Raw genomic sequence first — 16,549 nt, 5'->3', positions numbered from 1 at the left:
CTAACTGTTACGCTATGCAGGCGGACATGAAGAAAAGTTTTATTTCACTGGCATATTACCATTGCAAGTTAGGGATGCCCTATGGAAAATCAAATCAAATGCAATTGGAGTTGATACTATTGGTAGAATAATGCTGAGAAAAATATTAGAATCAACCATCCTTCCACTAACCTAAATCTACAATTTTACTCCCTAAAGAATAGTGTGTACCCCACGATGTGGAAAATGGCCCTGGTACATACACAGCCAAAGACTCAGACCCCAATAGACACCGGTGACTACCAGGCCATTAACATAATTTCGACAGTAGCTAAAGGACTAGAGTACAATGTTCATAATCAAATCAAAACTTATGTGGGTGAAAACCATACTCTAGACACATTTCAATCAGGTTTTTACAGCAATCATAGCACATGTACTGCCTTACTTAAAGTGACTGATGACATAAGACAAGCGATGGACGAGGCAGACAGCACTAATTTTTTTGCAAGTTGCTTTTTACGTCGCACCGACACAGATAGGTCTTATGGCGACGATAGGATAGGAAGGGGCTAGGAGTGGGAAGGAAGCGGCCGTGGCCTTAATTAAGGTACAGCCCCAGCATTTGCCTGGTGTGAAAATGGGAAACCACGGAAAACCATCTTCAGGGCTGCCGACAGTGAGGTTCGAACCTACTATCTTCCAAATACTGGATACTGACCGCACTTAAGCGACTGCAGCTATCGAGCTCGGTGATAACACTAATGATCCTCCTATACTTCAGCAAGGCATTCAATCCTGTAGACCATGATTTGTTACTGTCAAAACTTGACCTATTAGATTCTTCAAATATCACCCTGAACCGGATTGACTCCTTTTTTACATGGTTGGCAGCAATGTGTTACCAACAAAGATGCTCAATCCTCCCCACGGCAGACCGTGGAAACAGGATTTCCTCAAGGTTCTACACTAGTGCCTTTTTGTTTTTCACCGAGCTCGATAGCTGCAGTCGCTTAAGTGCGGCCAGTATCCAGTAATCGGGAGATAGTTGGTTCGAGCCCCACTGTCGGCAGCCCTGAAGATGGTTTTCCATGGTTTCCCATTTTCACACCAGGCAAATGCCGGGGCTGTACCTTAATTAAGGCCACGGCTGCTTCCTTCCAATTCCGAGGCCTTTCCTATCCCATCGTCGCCATAAGACATATGTGTGTCGGTGCGACGTAAAGCAAATAGCAAAAAAAAAAAAATTTTGTTTTTCACTGTTTATCAATGATCTATCTAAATCTCTTTGGTACAGCAGACATCATGTATACAAAAACAACATGTAACTGTACATTCATTGTAGACCAGACATTTTAGAAACAAAGGAAAAATTTAATTTAAATTTCAAATCGGTAAACAACTGGGCAGTAAAGCATGGACGGTCTTTTAACCCTGACAAATCCCAAACAGTCCTTATAGCCAATCCAAGACTATTATCCGAAGTGGATTGCACAACTCTCCCAGTGATACGGATACAGAACAAAGTCGTACCTTACAACAAAACTGTAAAAAATCTTGGAATCACTCTAGATGAACACCTATCCTGGTCCACACATATGGTATCAACTTGCAGGCGAGTATTTGTGTCACTGCATACCTTCAGCAAGTTCAAATTTATATTTTCCTTTAAACTCAAAAAGATGTTAGTTAAAATGCTGTTATGCCAATTCTTGATTACTGTTATATAATGTACAATAACTGCACTGATGAATCACTACTGAAGTTACAGCGCTCGCTAAATGTATTTGTGAGGTTCATTTGCAATCTCAAATAAACAGGCCACGTCACATCGTCCTACACCAAACTTGGCTGGCTCTGTCTACAAGACAGATGTAATCTTCACTGCCTAACCTTAGTGCAATGAACTTTAAATCTCAGTTCTCCTTCTTTCTTAAAGAATGTTTCTATTATCTCTCTTTATACCACAAAAAAAAAAAAAAAAAAAAAAAAATTAAGAGCACACAACATTCATATTCTTACCATACCCAATCACAAGTCTTCAGTATATGGCAATTCGTTCACAGATACTGCAGTTAATGAATGGCAGGCTTCCAAAGAAAACTCAGGACTTCAGTGGCATTCATAGACTTGACAGCAGCCTATGACGCAGTCTGGAAAAATGGATTACTCTACAAGTTCCTGAAAGTGGTCCCATGTAGGATAACTGCACAACTCCTGAACAACATGTTGAGTGAAAGACAATTCCGTGTGTACAATGGGACAGCTGTAAGCAGCCAAAGATCGCTGAACAACAGTCTGCCACAGGGGTCAGTTCTCGCTCCTTTGCTATTTTATATATTGCAGACATGCCGAAGACACTTTCAAGGAAATTCAGATACGCAGATGACTGGGCACTTGCTGTCAGGGACAAAACAGTTGAGAAAACAGAAAAGACCCTGACTGAAGACATCAAGACTCTGGCACACTACTTTAAAATATTGGGACTCCAACCAAACATCAGCAAAACTGAAGTTTGTTGCTTCCACCTAAACAATAAAATGGCTAACAGGGAGTTAATGTGTACATGGACAACCAGCAATTGAGACTTAATAGGTACCCTAAATATCTAGGAGACACACTGGATCGAACACTGTCTTATAAACACCATCTCCTGAATGTCTCTGCCAAAGTAAGCACTCGCACCAATATAATTCATAAGCTGTGTGGAACAACTTGGAGATCTACAGCTGCAACTCTGAGATGTTCAGTTTTAGGGTTGGTGTACTCGACTGCTGAATACTGCGCTGCTGTTTGGCTAGATAGTGCCCACACAAACATCATAGATACCCAGCTGAACACTACAATGCGTCTCATCACTGGCACAATCAAATCTACGAGTACTCCCACGCAGTGGCTACCAGTGTTAAGTCATATCACTCCTCCAGATCTCAGACGTAAAGATGCTTTCCTAAGAGAATTCAGTGAATAACCCAGAACTCCCGATGCAAATATTAATCATCTGCATTCGAGAAAACCACCAACTAAAGTTGCCAGGAACTTGTGGAACAGCAACTACCAAACTTCCGCTGAATGGCAGAAGAGACTCAACAACAAATACTGCCCGACAATGCCTTCTGTGAAGAAGACGCCGCCTCCTGGTTTCAACCTCCCTCATAGACTATGGTCCGCACTGAACAGGATCCGAACAAACCACGGGAATTGTGCATCCTTCCACTACAAGTGGAACAGAATCCCAGTGCCTGAGTGTGACTGTGGCACTACACAACAGACTGTAAAGCACAGAGGACTAGAAAATACAATGGCAGTGCTAGTGACTTCGCTTTTGCGACTCCAGAGACTATATAAACAATTTGGACATACGTATATAGTGTAGATCTTACAACAACAGACGCTGTATCTCTAGCCATATGCTAAATAATAAATTAAAAAAATAATAGCGAAAGGAACAATCTGCCACAGGATGTCAGAGGGGTATCAGTGTCCAAGACATTTAAATGTGCCTGCACAAAATATTTGATGGAAATACACCAATAGCAAGGCAGCAAGACATAATCACTTTCCTACTTCCTCGTCCTGTCTTCTTTTAAATCCTCTTCCTGGCATCTACTTTACCCTTCCCTTGTATCTTTGTCAACTTGGGTGGATAAGGTGCTCACAGTATAAGAGTAACTTTTATTTAGATCATTATTTTTCGTTTCATAAATCTTTATTTCTTTTTCTTCCTTCGAATGGGCCTACTTTGGACCATGCTTGTTCAACTGTTAGGCTTTGATCTTTGCCCAGTATTGTCGCATCTTCTGCTGGTGTAACTCCTTTCTCTCTTCTATCCAGGGGGTACCTTTCCTTCGGGTTTTTCCTGAAATCCACAGACTTCCTTCAGGGTGCGTCTCACAGACTGTCTGTTTTGGAGATCTGTTATTCCCAGTTCTTTAATATCCTTCTCGGTTTCTAGTAATCAAGTGGTACGAACCTTCTTGTTTTGCCAGAAGGTGAACAGATGGTTGGTCAGTCGGTTTGGAGGCAATCTTGAAACATGGCCATAGAAAGCTACCCTTATTTTCCTTGAACAGTCAGAGAGCCTCTCAATATGTTTGTAGAGCTCAGAGCTATATCGCCTTTGGAATTCCCCATCTTCCTTTACCAGGCCTAGGATCTTCCTGAGGATTCTCCTCTCTCTGACTTCCACTTTCTCTACTAGACCTCTTCAGTTCAAGGAAAGACAACTCCAGGGCTTCTGGTTGTATGACTGATGTGTAGTGTTTTTTAAGTTTCAGGTTGCCTGACAGGCATTTCTTGTTATAGGTGTTCTTAGTCAGTCGATAGGCTAGTTCCAACTTGTTGACTCTCATGGATAATTATGCTTTTTTTAGGTTCAATCCATTTGCCGAGATATTTAAATTCAGTCCTCTTGATGTTTTCCTGCTCTAGTAACATCTCTCTGTTAGCTTCTTTGATGTTGGTGAAGAATTCTCTTTTCTCCAGCGATACTTGATGACCCACTTTGGCAGCCTGTTTTCTGAGGCAATTTACCTGCATTGATGCCATTTCAAGAGAATCAGCAATCAGTGCCATGCCATCTGCAAAGGCCAGGCAATCTACAACCAGTCAGTGGTGGCTCGTGAAAAAATTGTCCTACATGCTACAAAAATTGCTAAATATGCTGTTTTCAATCTGCATATTGCCATGATGAACAACTCATAAGTTACTTCAAACTCGTTAATAATAATAATAATAATAATAATAATAATAATAATAATTTTAACTGCTTTTCTCACAATTTCTTCTTCTTCTGTTATGACCACATAGGATCACTTTAGTCAGTCTGTCGTTCAGCTCTCTTTGAGGGATTGTTCGGGCTTTGCGGTCCTCCCAGTACTTCTTCTGACGCTCCGATCTTCGTGCCCTTTCCTCAGTTGAAAATATGCGTGTTGGTTTTTTTGTGTAAGGGTAAAGCAGAGGTTTGTATTCTTGAGTTTTGTATTCAATTTTATCTTATTTGTGGTGTCTTCTGTTGTAAGGCATATTTCCATCAGATCCTCTCTTACTTCTCTGATCCATTTATAACACAGAACAAACAAAAACAACATTAATTTGGAAGCAGATGAATACTTCGACAATTGTCTACGAGATAAATACTTCATTCGAGAAATATTGTTTTTACTCACCTAATGGCGAAATACGAAGTCCATACGGCGATCTTTCTTGCTGCAAAACTTGTTGATCACCTTTTGATTGAAGTTCTTTATTTCCGAGATAAGCTTTTTCTCAATTGATAGCATCGCTAATGCATTCAACCATTCCTGACGCATAGTATTTTGAAGGAACGTTTTAATCCTTTTAAGACTCGAAAAACATCTTTCTGATTCTGAAGTAGTCATTGAAATTGTAATCAAAATCCTGAGCAATTCTGTTATTCGGGCGAAGGTATCTTGCAGTTTGTTCTTCAGGATCAGTTGAAACAAAGGAACTGCACCGTCAATTTCTCTGAAATCAGTTCTTTCATACAGAACACTAAGCTTAGTCATTAGGTTATTCTTGTGTGGGAGTCTGTATACGTCACACTCCTTTTATAGGGAACTGTTTTGAATATTCGCTAAAATTCATCGCATCTAATAAATTTGCAATCTGAATAAGAAACAGACTCAAATCTACGACCTAACTCTTCAGTGATTCGATCACAAACATCCTTAGCATCAGCCGTCCTGTAGGATTCCATTCTGTGTTTTTTGCTTTGTGGCATTTCTGAAGAAACTTCATTTGCTATTTTATTGACAGAATCCCTGACTGAAGCAATAGTCTTCATAAAAATGCCAACAGCATTTCCTATTTTGATTGCATCTGTCGATCTTACTCATAGCTGGGAGTACAAAATATCCACACGAGGCATTATTCTGTGAAAGAAGGACAGCCAAAATAAGAACTCTTTGTCCTCCAAATTGTGTCTGAGTCCATGTGCTTCTTGAACTGTCCTTACAGATTTCGACTTTTCCAGGTCCAGAAAGCACTGCAAAAAAGCAACTTTGTTTTCATGCACGACATTGACGGTTCTAGTCTTGAAGTTCCATCTTGTTGATGAACATCCTGGAATTCATCGTGCTACCACTTTTTCCAAAGCTGCCAGACGGTGAGGAGATCTGGAAAAGAATGCAGGAAATTCATATAGGCTGCAGAAAAATATGCGCGCAGCTTGATTTTGAGAGGTGGCGTGTTCTAATATGAGGTTGAGCTGGTGTGCATAGCAGTGAATGTAATTGGCTAGGGGATAGTGAGCTTTGATTTTCCTTTGAACTCCACCTCTTTCACCACTCATCACAGATGCTCCATCGTAAGTTTGGGCAATAATTTTATCTGGATTAACCCAAAAAATACTATTGACCTGCTGCAGTATGCACTCAGATATTGCATCTGCAGTTTGTCCATCTGGATTAAAGAATCGCCAAAATCTTTCAAGTGGTTGACGTATCTGAACACAATTGCTAACTGTAGCTCTTCAGAGACGTCAGTAGTTTCATCTGCCATGATAGCAGTATACTTAATGTTGTGTGTTTCCTCCAGTATCTTTTCACGGCAGACTTCCAGCATACAGTCCAGCAATTCATTCTGGATGGTTTTTGATGTGCCCTTAAATACCTTATTGGATTCCATGTATTCCTTAATGGCACTGTCTAGACTGCTCATGATATCAACTAATCCCAAGAACACTCCTGGCTTTTTAGATACGGAAGACTCATCATAACCACGTAAAGCTAGTTCGAATGCCCCACAAAATTTTGTACAATCAGTGATTTGAGACAAAATCAAAATATACCTATTCTACTCTATTTCTGCATTATGTCTCTGCAAATTGTCGTGATATGCCCTACTAAGTTGTATTGCAATATTCACATTTCCTAGAGCACTCAGGTCCACTACATTATTGATGTGTTTTCTGTTCAACAAATGCTTCTTCATATACTCGTTTAAATGCCCCAGATCCTTCCCACCTTTCGTACTCCAGATATCATTATTTCCAAATAAGATACAAGGAAAGCAAACCAAAGCATTTCTTACATCACAGCCACATATCCAACTGTTATTGTTGTAAACTTTACAGTTGAAATGCCTGATATGACTGAAATTTTTCCCTCTCAAAGCCTTCTGAGTTAAATTTAAGACTGGAGAGGGACAACCTTTAATTTTTATGTTCACTTTTCCTTTTAATGTTCTCCTAGAAAATGGTTCTTTCATCAAACTGTCTACACTATTCTTGCTGTATACTCAACTACCTAACTTACATCATTGCAAATAGAATCATGGTAATATAGATCCTCACTTAGAACACTAGTTTAATTTCACTTGATATACAATGTAGTGGATAAATAATTGGATAAATCTCTGTATGAGCTTTAGCACTAACACAATTATAGAAAAACACACACCAGCAATATAACCGCGAGATCAAACACTGCACAAAGCAACTGAAAGTGCTGCCAATTGAATCATTGAGACCTCCCCTATTGCCAGCACAAATTACATTCTAATGTGGGATATCATTTAGGGTCAGTCCAAGATTCTTTGACTCACGTACGAATTCCTTATTTTTGACAAAAAAAGGAAGATGGATATTTTAATAAGCATTGGTTGGTTACCTTAATAACAACATTACGTTTGTGATAGATCGCCCCCAGTTACGCTTTACCTTTGAGCCCAGACGATGCTACTTTCTAGTGGAAAAATTGCTTATCACATTCAACATCAGGTTAGCAGGAGGCATCAAGGACTTCTACTCCCTTGCAGGAGAAAAGGTAACTATAGACAGGATCAGTGAAAGTTGATCCCGGTTATGGTATACTCCACCGGCTACGGGGAGTGTTGCAAGCTTGGCTGCGCTTGCGTATTGCTTCCTTCAGGCTACAGGCCAGAGCTCATTTCACATGAGCATGAGCCAAGTTCCCCAGGAGAACAGAGCTAGGTGTTCGACAGATCTCGTCCTGATTTTCACAAAACACAAATTCGTACCGTGCTCAAAACAAAGAAAAGGCACCAGGATAATTGTACTGAATATAATTAATGAATGAATTAATTAATTCCAAGCTACGTGCTGAAGCCCGGTAGCACATATTGATCGGCCGTCACTGCAACCAGTTCATCGTTCTTACAGCCCAAGTAGACACCACTCCGAACATCCAAGTTGATCATTTCCTTGTGCCACAGCCTTTTCAAGGACACAGTTGAAGAGAAGTGGGGAAAGTCCATCCCCTTGTCTCACTCAAGTTTTTATCCCGAAGCTTTCTGAGATCTCGCCTCTAAATTTAACCTTGGAATGGGTATTGGTCAAGGTTTCTAGGATGAGTCTGCAGGTTTTGTTGTCCAGCGCTAGTTCCTGGAGTACTTTGTTAAGCGTTTCTCTATCAACGGAATTGTAGGCCTTCCTAAAATCAACAAAGGTGATGACCCCCTTGCGGTTTCTCATCTTAGAGTATGAAAATACAGTTTTAAGGTTGAGGATCTGTTCAGCACAAGATTGGGTTTTCCTGAAGCCTCCCTGATATTCTCCCAATTGACTATCCAGCTGATTTTCTGCCCATGTTAGTAACACCTTGGAGAGAATTGTGTATGTTACCGGGACAAGGGAAATTCAATGGTAGTTATTTAGATCAGTAAAATCTCCCTTTTTGTGAAGCAGATGGATCAGAGCCGATTTCCAGTCAGGTGGTAATTTCTCTGTTTCCCAGATGTCCTGGATTATCTTGGTGAGCTTGCCCACGGCATTGCTCCCAGCTCATTTCCACAGTTCAGAAACAATAAAGTCCTCTCCAGCTGCCTTATTATTCTTAAGAAGTTGAATGATTTGGCCAACTTCTGCCAATAAAGGAGGCAGCGAGCCCTGGTTTGGTGTGGATTGTTTGTAGTCGAAGTCTTCACTGGATGGATCACAGTTGAATAGGTTTTTAAAGTACTGCGCTGAAAGGTGGCATGGGTCCTAGTCATTGAAAGACAGTTTGCCTTGTGAGTCTCTGAAGTGGAGGCTTGGTGGAGTGTATTTTCTGAGTGTCTGCTTGAAGGTTCTGTAGAAATCTCTGGAGTTATTCTTAGCAAAGCTCTCTACAATTTGGGTTAGTTGGTTTTATGTGAATTCCTCGAATTATCTTGGCTGTAAGCTTTCTTTGTTCCAAAAAGTTCCAATTTTCCTTGGTCTTTTTAGAATTCCACTTCACCCAGGCTGACTGTCTTTGGGCTATTGCATTGTCACAGTCTTTTAGTCCACCACAGATGCTTCCTTCTCCTAGTGAGGGGCGAGTTCATTGGCCGCCTTGACAAGAGTCTCCTTCAGTTGGTCCCAGCTGTTGAGATCTGTATTGTTCAGTCTCTGACTTATTTCTTGACTGTTCTTAAGTTGCTCTATGGTCAGATCTCACCATCTTGGAGGTCCTATGTAATCTTAGTGTTTCTAGGCTGGAGTCTCATTTTGACCTTTGAGAGGTAGTGGTCTTAGTCCAGATTGGCACTTCTTAGTACCTTCACCTTTTCTATTTCCATTTGAGATTTTCATGAAATGGCCACATGATCTATCTGGAATTCACCCAGGTTGGTATTAGGTGAAATCCAAGTCTTCTGCTTCGTTGGCAGGTGTTTGAAGGTTGTTGACTTCATGACCAACCCAGAAGTCCTACACAGATCCACCAAGCGTTCTCCGTTGCGGTTGGTTCGCTTATGTGCCGGATAATTGCCCACTACTTTTCTGTATTTTTTCTCTATTCCCAATTGGGCATTCAAGTCACCAAGCAGTATGACGGTGTGCCTCTCGAGAAGTTTAGAGAGAATATCTTCTAAGTCTTCCCAGAATTTGTCAGTTCTGTCCGAATTGTGTCTGTTGTCCTGGTTGGTTGGGGCATGTACATTGACTATACTGTAGCCCTTGTTAGCACATTTGAAACAGAGAATGTATATAAGACTGCTCAGGGAGGTAAAGGCAGTGACTGAATCCGGTATCCTGTGACTGATTATAAATCCTGTACCTACGAGGACGGTTTGAGAAGTTCTCGGAATCACCGCTAGATGTCAGTGCTAGAGCAACGAAGTTCCCGCACAATAATCACACATCCTTTGTGAGTGAACACGTGGCGCGTCAGTGCTCTAGCTGCAGGAGTGTGGTAGTGACGACTCTTTGTTGTTGTTCCCGCGTAGTGATTTGTGACAATGGAAAAAACTGAGATTCGAGCAGTGATTAAATACTTTGTAAAGAAAGGTATGAAAGCAAAGGAAATTCATGCCGACTTTCAGAACACACTGGGGGACTCTGCTCCTTCATTTTCAACTGTTGCCAAGTGGACCAGCAAGTTTAAATTTGGTCGGGAGAGCTTGGATGGCCAAAAAGTGTTACGACCCCAGAATTTATCACAAAAGTGCATAAAATGGTCATGGAGGATCGTCGACTGAAAGTGCGGGAGATTATTGAAGCTGTAGGGATGTCTTCTGAAGGGGTATATTATATTTTAACCGAAGAATTGGGTATGAAAAAATTATCCACAAGATGGATGCCGCAGCTCGACATTGGACAATAAACGCACCAGATGGAAATGTCCGAGCAAAGTCTGGCCCGTTTTCAGTGCAACCAACAAGATTTTTTGCGCCGGTTTGTGACTACAGATGAAACTTGGGTCCACTACTATACCCCAGAGACAAAACAGCAGTCAAAGCAGTGGAAACATGCTGATTCACCACCACCAAAGAAAGCAAAGGCAGTGCGTTCGGCTGGAAAGGTCATGCCCTCAGTTTTCTGGGATGAAAAAGTCATTCTGCTGATAGATTATCTTCCAACTGGCCAAACAATTATGGGGCAATACTATGCAAACCTCCTAGACCAACTACAGGAAAAGATACGCGAAATAAGGCCTGGTTTGGCAAGGAAAAAGGTCATCTTTCATCAGGACAACGCTCCGCCGCACACAAGTGTTATTGCTATGGCAAAACTTCATGAACTGGGGTACGAATTGTTGCCACATCCACCTTATTCACCTTATTTGGCAGCATCAGACTTTCATCTATTCCCCAAGCTGAAAATTTTCCTCGGTTGACGGAGATTTTCTACAAGGGAAGAACTGACAGCCGAATTGGAGAGGTATTTTGCAGGCCTGGAGGAATCTCATTTTCAAGATGGGATCAAGGCATTGGAACATCGCTGGACCAAATGCATTAGTCTACAGGGAGACTATGTTGAAAAATAAAAGCAGTCCCACCGAGGTAAGATACTTAATTCTAGTACATTCCGAGAACTTTTCAAAGCACCTATGTAAGTGGGGTACGTTCTTCATTACCCCGTGACCAACTTTTCCTTTGAGGATTCTGTAGCCTTCCAACTTGAAGGCATGCTTGTCCGTAAATCTGGTTTCCTGTACTGCTGTCAGTACTATGTTGTGTCGTGTTAGTGAATCAGTCAGATGTTTCAATTTACCCACTTTCAGCAGTGAGTTAGCATTAAATGTTGTGAAGAAGCTTTGCAGTCTTGATCTGAGTTTATGTCCGGTGATTTCAGGATGCTCCGACTCCTCCTTAAAGGATGTCGGTGCAGACTTCCCAGAATCCGAAGGTTCGCTAATGTCACCATGGACGACGGAGGATTGTTCAGCGAAATTTTTCTTCATGCTCAGTTGAAGATCATTCTTCGTGGGACAGTTGTGAGCTACCGTCCAAGATACTACCCAAGTTGTTAGCTTGGGAGGCTTATTATTCGGGGTTGTCACCCTAGGCAGGTCGCCTTCACTACGGCTAAGGAAGCTAAGGAACCACAAATTATCACAAAAGTGCATAAAATGGTCATGGAGGATCGTCGACTGAAAGTGCGGGAGATTGCTGAAGCTGTAGGGACGTTTTAAAAATATGTAGAGATTTATTAGGGATGTGGCGATCCCATCACCCAGTGGGAAACTACTGCAATCAGCCACCCGGGTATTGGCGGGAAAACCTTGGTTACCATGTGGGGTAGTGGTTCCTTAGCCGTAGTGAAGGTGACCTGCCTAGGGTGACAACATGTCCACTCCACTCTTCCCGGGTGCTACGCTCTGGGCCATTGTTTAGCGAAGATGTTCACGGTTTTCGATTGGCATTTCCTCCAAACCCAACAAGTTAGGTTTTCCCGCCAATACCCAGGTGGCTAATTGCAGTAATTTCCCACTGGGCGATGGGATCACCACATCCCTAATAAATCTCTATATATTTTTAAAAATTAAGTTTCTTATGTACATCCTCAAAATTGTACTTATTTTCTGTAATATTGTGCTCTTTCCCCTTGACTTTTATAACTTTTAATATACAAGTAGTTACTGTTAGCTATAGTTTAGTAGTTCTACATAGTTTTTAAGGTTAAGATAGGTTACTTTTTAATGACTTGTAATCAATTATTTATCATTCCAGTTATGCTACTGATTAAGTGTAAGTTAGGGACAGCTGTCCCTAACTTCATCAGGATAAATAACCTATGTATGAAGACTGATTGCCATTCATGTGGAAAACTCTCATCATACCATATCTTGTAATAGAGTCCCTCTAATATTTCCAGTCCCGAGCAATTCCGCTACAGTTGAATCGTCGCCTGTTGCCTTGTTGTTCTTCAATGACATGATGATCTCTTTTTATTTCATTTCTATCTGGCAGTTTGGAATCTGGGTCTTTAACCATAAATTGTCCTGTTGTCTTTCAGTTCATCACAATAAGTTATTGAGAAGCCTTTTGAGGATACCTTGCCAAAACCTCACAGTGCTCCTTATTATTCAATTTCATTTGACCAGATTCATCTTTAAAACAAAGTGAGTGCTTGATATCCAGAAAGTTTAGTCGTATAAAGGTTTGATAGAAATTTCTTGAATTGTTCTTCTGGAAGTCACTTTCTATCTGGGACAACTGTTGGTTACCGTATTCCCTTTTAGCTAATCTAAATGTCTTTGCAGCTTCCTTTCGTACAGAACTAAAGGCTTTGTAATTGTTCTGTGTGTTTTTGATGAGTTCCACCTCTGCCATGTTTCTGACGTTCACTTAAAAGCCTCTTTACATTCTTAATTTCACCATACACTTGTCTTCTTCTTCTGCTTCTTCTTCGTTTTAGTTTAGATCTGCTTTGTCAGTACACATTCTGTTGAATGAACATTATTTATTCCTAAAAAATAATACATATTTCAAGAACAATAAATGTTCTCTTCATCAGCTGTTATCCATACTTATTTCAGCTGTCACCATTTCAATATTCATCATTTGTATTTGTCTTGTCATGGGCTGGGTAGTCCCCTACAATCTTTTAAAACATCTTCTCTTTTCCGATTTGTGCGTAGGTCTCCAAATAAATAATCTTGATATTTTTATCTGGTATTTTTGACACTTCATCTTCTAATAGTTCCCAAAACTCCTCCTTATTGTAGAGCCTGGCAATCATTTTTTCTCTGATTTTCTTTCTCATTAGTGTTGTTCAGAATGTTGAGGACCCTTGTGGACAATAAATCTTATCGGCCATTCCGACACTGCATTTTCCGATCCCCCAGAAGTTCTCACGTAGCTGAGTCTATTATTGCTTCCAAGGCTCCTCTCTTTCATATTTTCTATCCAACCTCCCATTGTCAGTTCTTGTTCTCTTCTCTTCTCTTCTCTTCTCTTCTGACCCTGTCCATCATTGCACAACTGTCAACCTGTGTTTACAACATCGATACAAGAGCAGCCCACAAGCCACGCTGTTTCAGAGATGTTGGTACCAGGGCGCCTTGCCCATTCTGACGCTGAAGACACTGCTATCAACAAGCCTATATACCATGTTACGAGCATGTCACGTTACTCTCCCCATTCCAGGCGTTCTAAATCTTTCTGGGTCGGGGTAGTTATAATGCATTGGCTCATCAGTGTAAATGCTAATAATGAAAGTAAATAGGTTTATGAAGCATTCCAATGAAAATGTGGATTTAAGAAAATCACTCACCACTACTATTGATACTTTTCATCTCTCACACTAGTTACATGGCAAGCAATTAAACAGCATGTGTTGAAAACAAATGATTCACCATCACCAGTTTCCTCTGTAAATAGGCCATCTCCACAATTATGTTCTAACATTTCACAGATAATATCACTGGGTGAATCTTATCTTTCTGTCATGTTTACACAAAACATAGAAAACATCATACATGCTACAGAAATACCACTACAATCTAAACAATATTCTTTAAAATCACCTACGAAGCTCAATAACATGTATCCTACCATGAAAATGTAATTCAGCAATCCGAACATTCGCTTACACTCAGCAAGACACAGCTGTGAGAAATGAGCACGGACATAGATCCTTCTTGCATGAAGTAGCTAACACTTAAAAAATGTGGGGGTTCCCATGCAGATACAGTCATAATTACTGAGTTAAAGAAAATCCTAAGAGATGGTAGCACAAGGCAGAGCTCATCCTTAAAATTTCAGCTTGATTGGGTGGATATTACCCAAGTTAAAATATAATAAACATTGCACGGCGTATGTCATCCACCAGAGAAGAGAGGATATCATGCGGCATACACCACATTTCCCATTAGACAAGTTAACTAGGAATCTTTATCAGGTTGTGGATCTGTCTGTTATGTGCTATTGCAGTGTATGATGGTGTCTGTTAGAATGTTACACCTTTTTTGAGTCTTTGGAATAGTTAGTTGTAATGAAATATTTCTTTTAATTTTATGTTTCTAAATATTTATGTATGAGTTCTGTTGTAACATACAAACATTTAACAATTTTCTTATTCTGGTTATAATATTACAGGGTTCATCAGTTCACAAAAGTTGAAATGTTTGGTGTTGCTACTCAGGATCAATCTGCTGATCTCTTGGAAGAATTCAGAGAAATACAAGAGCAGAATTTTGCTTCATTGGGCTTGTACATTAAAACATTAGACATGCCACTTTGTGAGCTTGGAGCACCAGCATACCGGAAGTATGATATTGAAGCATGGCTTCCTGGTCGCCAAATGTTTGGAGAGTTGTCAAGTTGTAGCAACTGTACAGACTATCAGTCGAGGCGCCTAAACATCAAGTACCAGCAAAAGGGATCAGGAGACATATCACTTCATGCACATACTGTGAATGGAACAGCCTGTGCTATTCCTCGAATGTTGATTGCCTTATTTGAAACACATCAACAAGAAGATGGGACTATTGTAATTCCTGAAATCTTACAGCCATATATGAAGGGCAGAACAAAAATTAGTAAGCAGACAGGAATTCCTGATATGATGTTCATAAAATCAAAACATTGGGAAAAGAAGCAAATCAAAGGCTAGTTATGTTGCATATTATACATTAACATTAATTGCAAAGTCAGCATAAGTTATAGAAAGGGATAAAAAAAAATAACAAGTCAAGCCATGTGTAGAAAGATTCGAACATCAAAAGGAATACATAAGGATAAGCACAATTACTAGTCAGTATGGGGAGGGGGAACAACAGAAATAGGAGACAAAGAAAAGCATGAAAATATGAAAGGATAAGGATTATCTGGGTCTGAGAATAAATAAATGTAGAAGTACTCGGATTGATCAGGAGGGAGCCAATCTGTTTGAAGACGCCCAGTCGAGTTTCTCTTTTTCTTTCTAATATCTAATGAAATAGCTTATTCTTTTCCCACTTTTTGCTAAACTTCATTATCTTCTACCCTGTCTTCCCATTTAATTCCCTTCTCCTCCATATCCATATCTCAAGGGCTCTTAGTCTTCCTTCATCCCCTTCCTTTGCAATCCATATCTCTCTACGGTATAATGCATGAAGATTTAGAGAAGTACTCTTGTCCTTTCGTTAGTGCTTGTCTCCTGTTGTTCCCTTTTCCCCACACTGACATGTAATTTTGTTTACCCTATAATGTGTTCCTTCTCATATTTCTATGTATGACTTAATTGGAAAGTCGCCATAAAAATAATAAGAACAGAATGTTTAAAATTCATAACATTGAGACATTGATGCTGAAAGCAGTAGGATAATATTTCTTTGTTTGCCATGTAGCACCATTATAACTATCTAATGAAGTGCATCTTATGCTAATTTTATAAAGAGAAAAAGATATGTTTGTATATTTGTTTGTAATGAATAAACTCAAAAACTACTGAACCGATTTAAAAAATTCTTTCACCTGTAGAAAGCTACATTACCATTGAGTAACATTGGCTAAATTTTATTTTCAAAACAATTAGATTTCTCTACGAAAATTGAAATAATCCATCTGTATATATATATATATATATATATATATATATATATATATATATATATAAATAAATGTCATTGTGTATATGTGTGTATGTATTACATCTCCTCCTAAACCACTGGAATGATTTCAACCGAATTTGGTACACTTATGACTTAGTATCAGGAGACAAACTGCGTGGGGATAAGACACCCCAAGCACCCTTAGAAGTGGGGGTTGGGGAGCGAAATATAAGAATAAACAAAAATAGTGTTGAATCCATAGTTTTCATAGTTGCCGAGTTGAATATTGACAATCCAGATTTTTTAAAGTGGGAGGGGGGAATGAGATATAAAAATATAAAATGGTGTTGATCCATAATTTTTGGGGT

At 39.9% G+C, this 16,549-nt stretch overlaps 1 protein-coding gene across 1 annotated transcript in view; it reads left to right on the top strand.

The window, feature by feature from the left end:
• The window catches only part of SerRS-m (Seryl-tRNA synthetase, mitochondrial), a 29,041-nt gene extending 12,842 nt beyond the window's left edge, over positions 1–16,199 (top strand). The window contains exon 3 of the mRNA XM_067144921.2: positions 14,746–16,199. Within this exon, the coding sequence (XP_067001022.2) occupies positions 14,746–15,262 (517 nt within the window). The 3' untranslated portion in view covers positions 15,263–16,199. The remainder of the gene's footprint in view (positions 1–14,745) is intronic.
• The last annotated feature ends 350 nt before the right edge of the window (positions 16,200–16,549 follow it).

This window comes from Anabrus simplex, chromosome 1, assembly GCF_040414725.1.
Source record: "Anabrus simplex isolate iqAnaSimp1 chromosome 1, ASM4041472v1, whole genome shotgun sequence".
Taxonomy (NCBI): Eukaryota; Metazoa; Arthropoda; class Insecta; order Orthoptera; family Tettigoniidae; genus Anabrus; species Anabrus simplex.
Note: the sequence above shows the minus strand (reverse complement) of the source record. Positions and strands in the feature narration are given on the sequence as shown.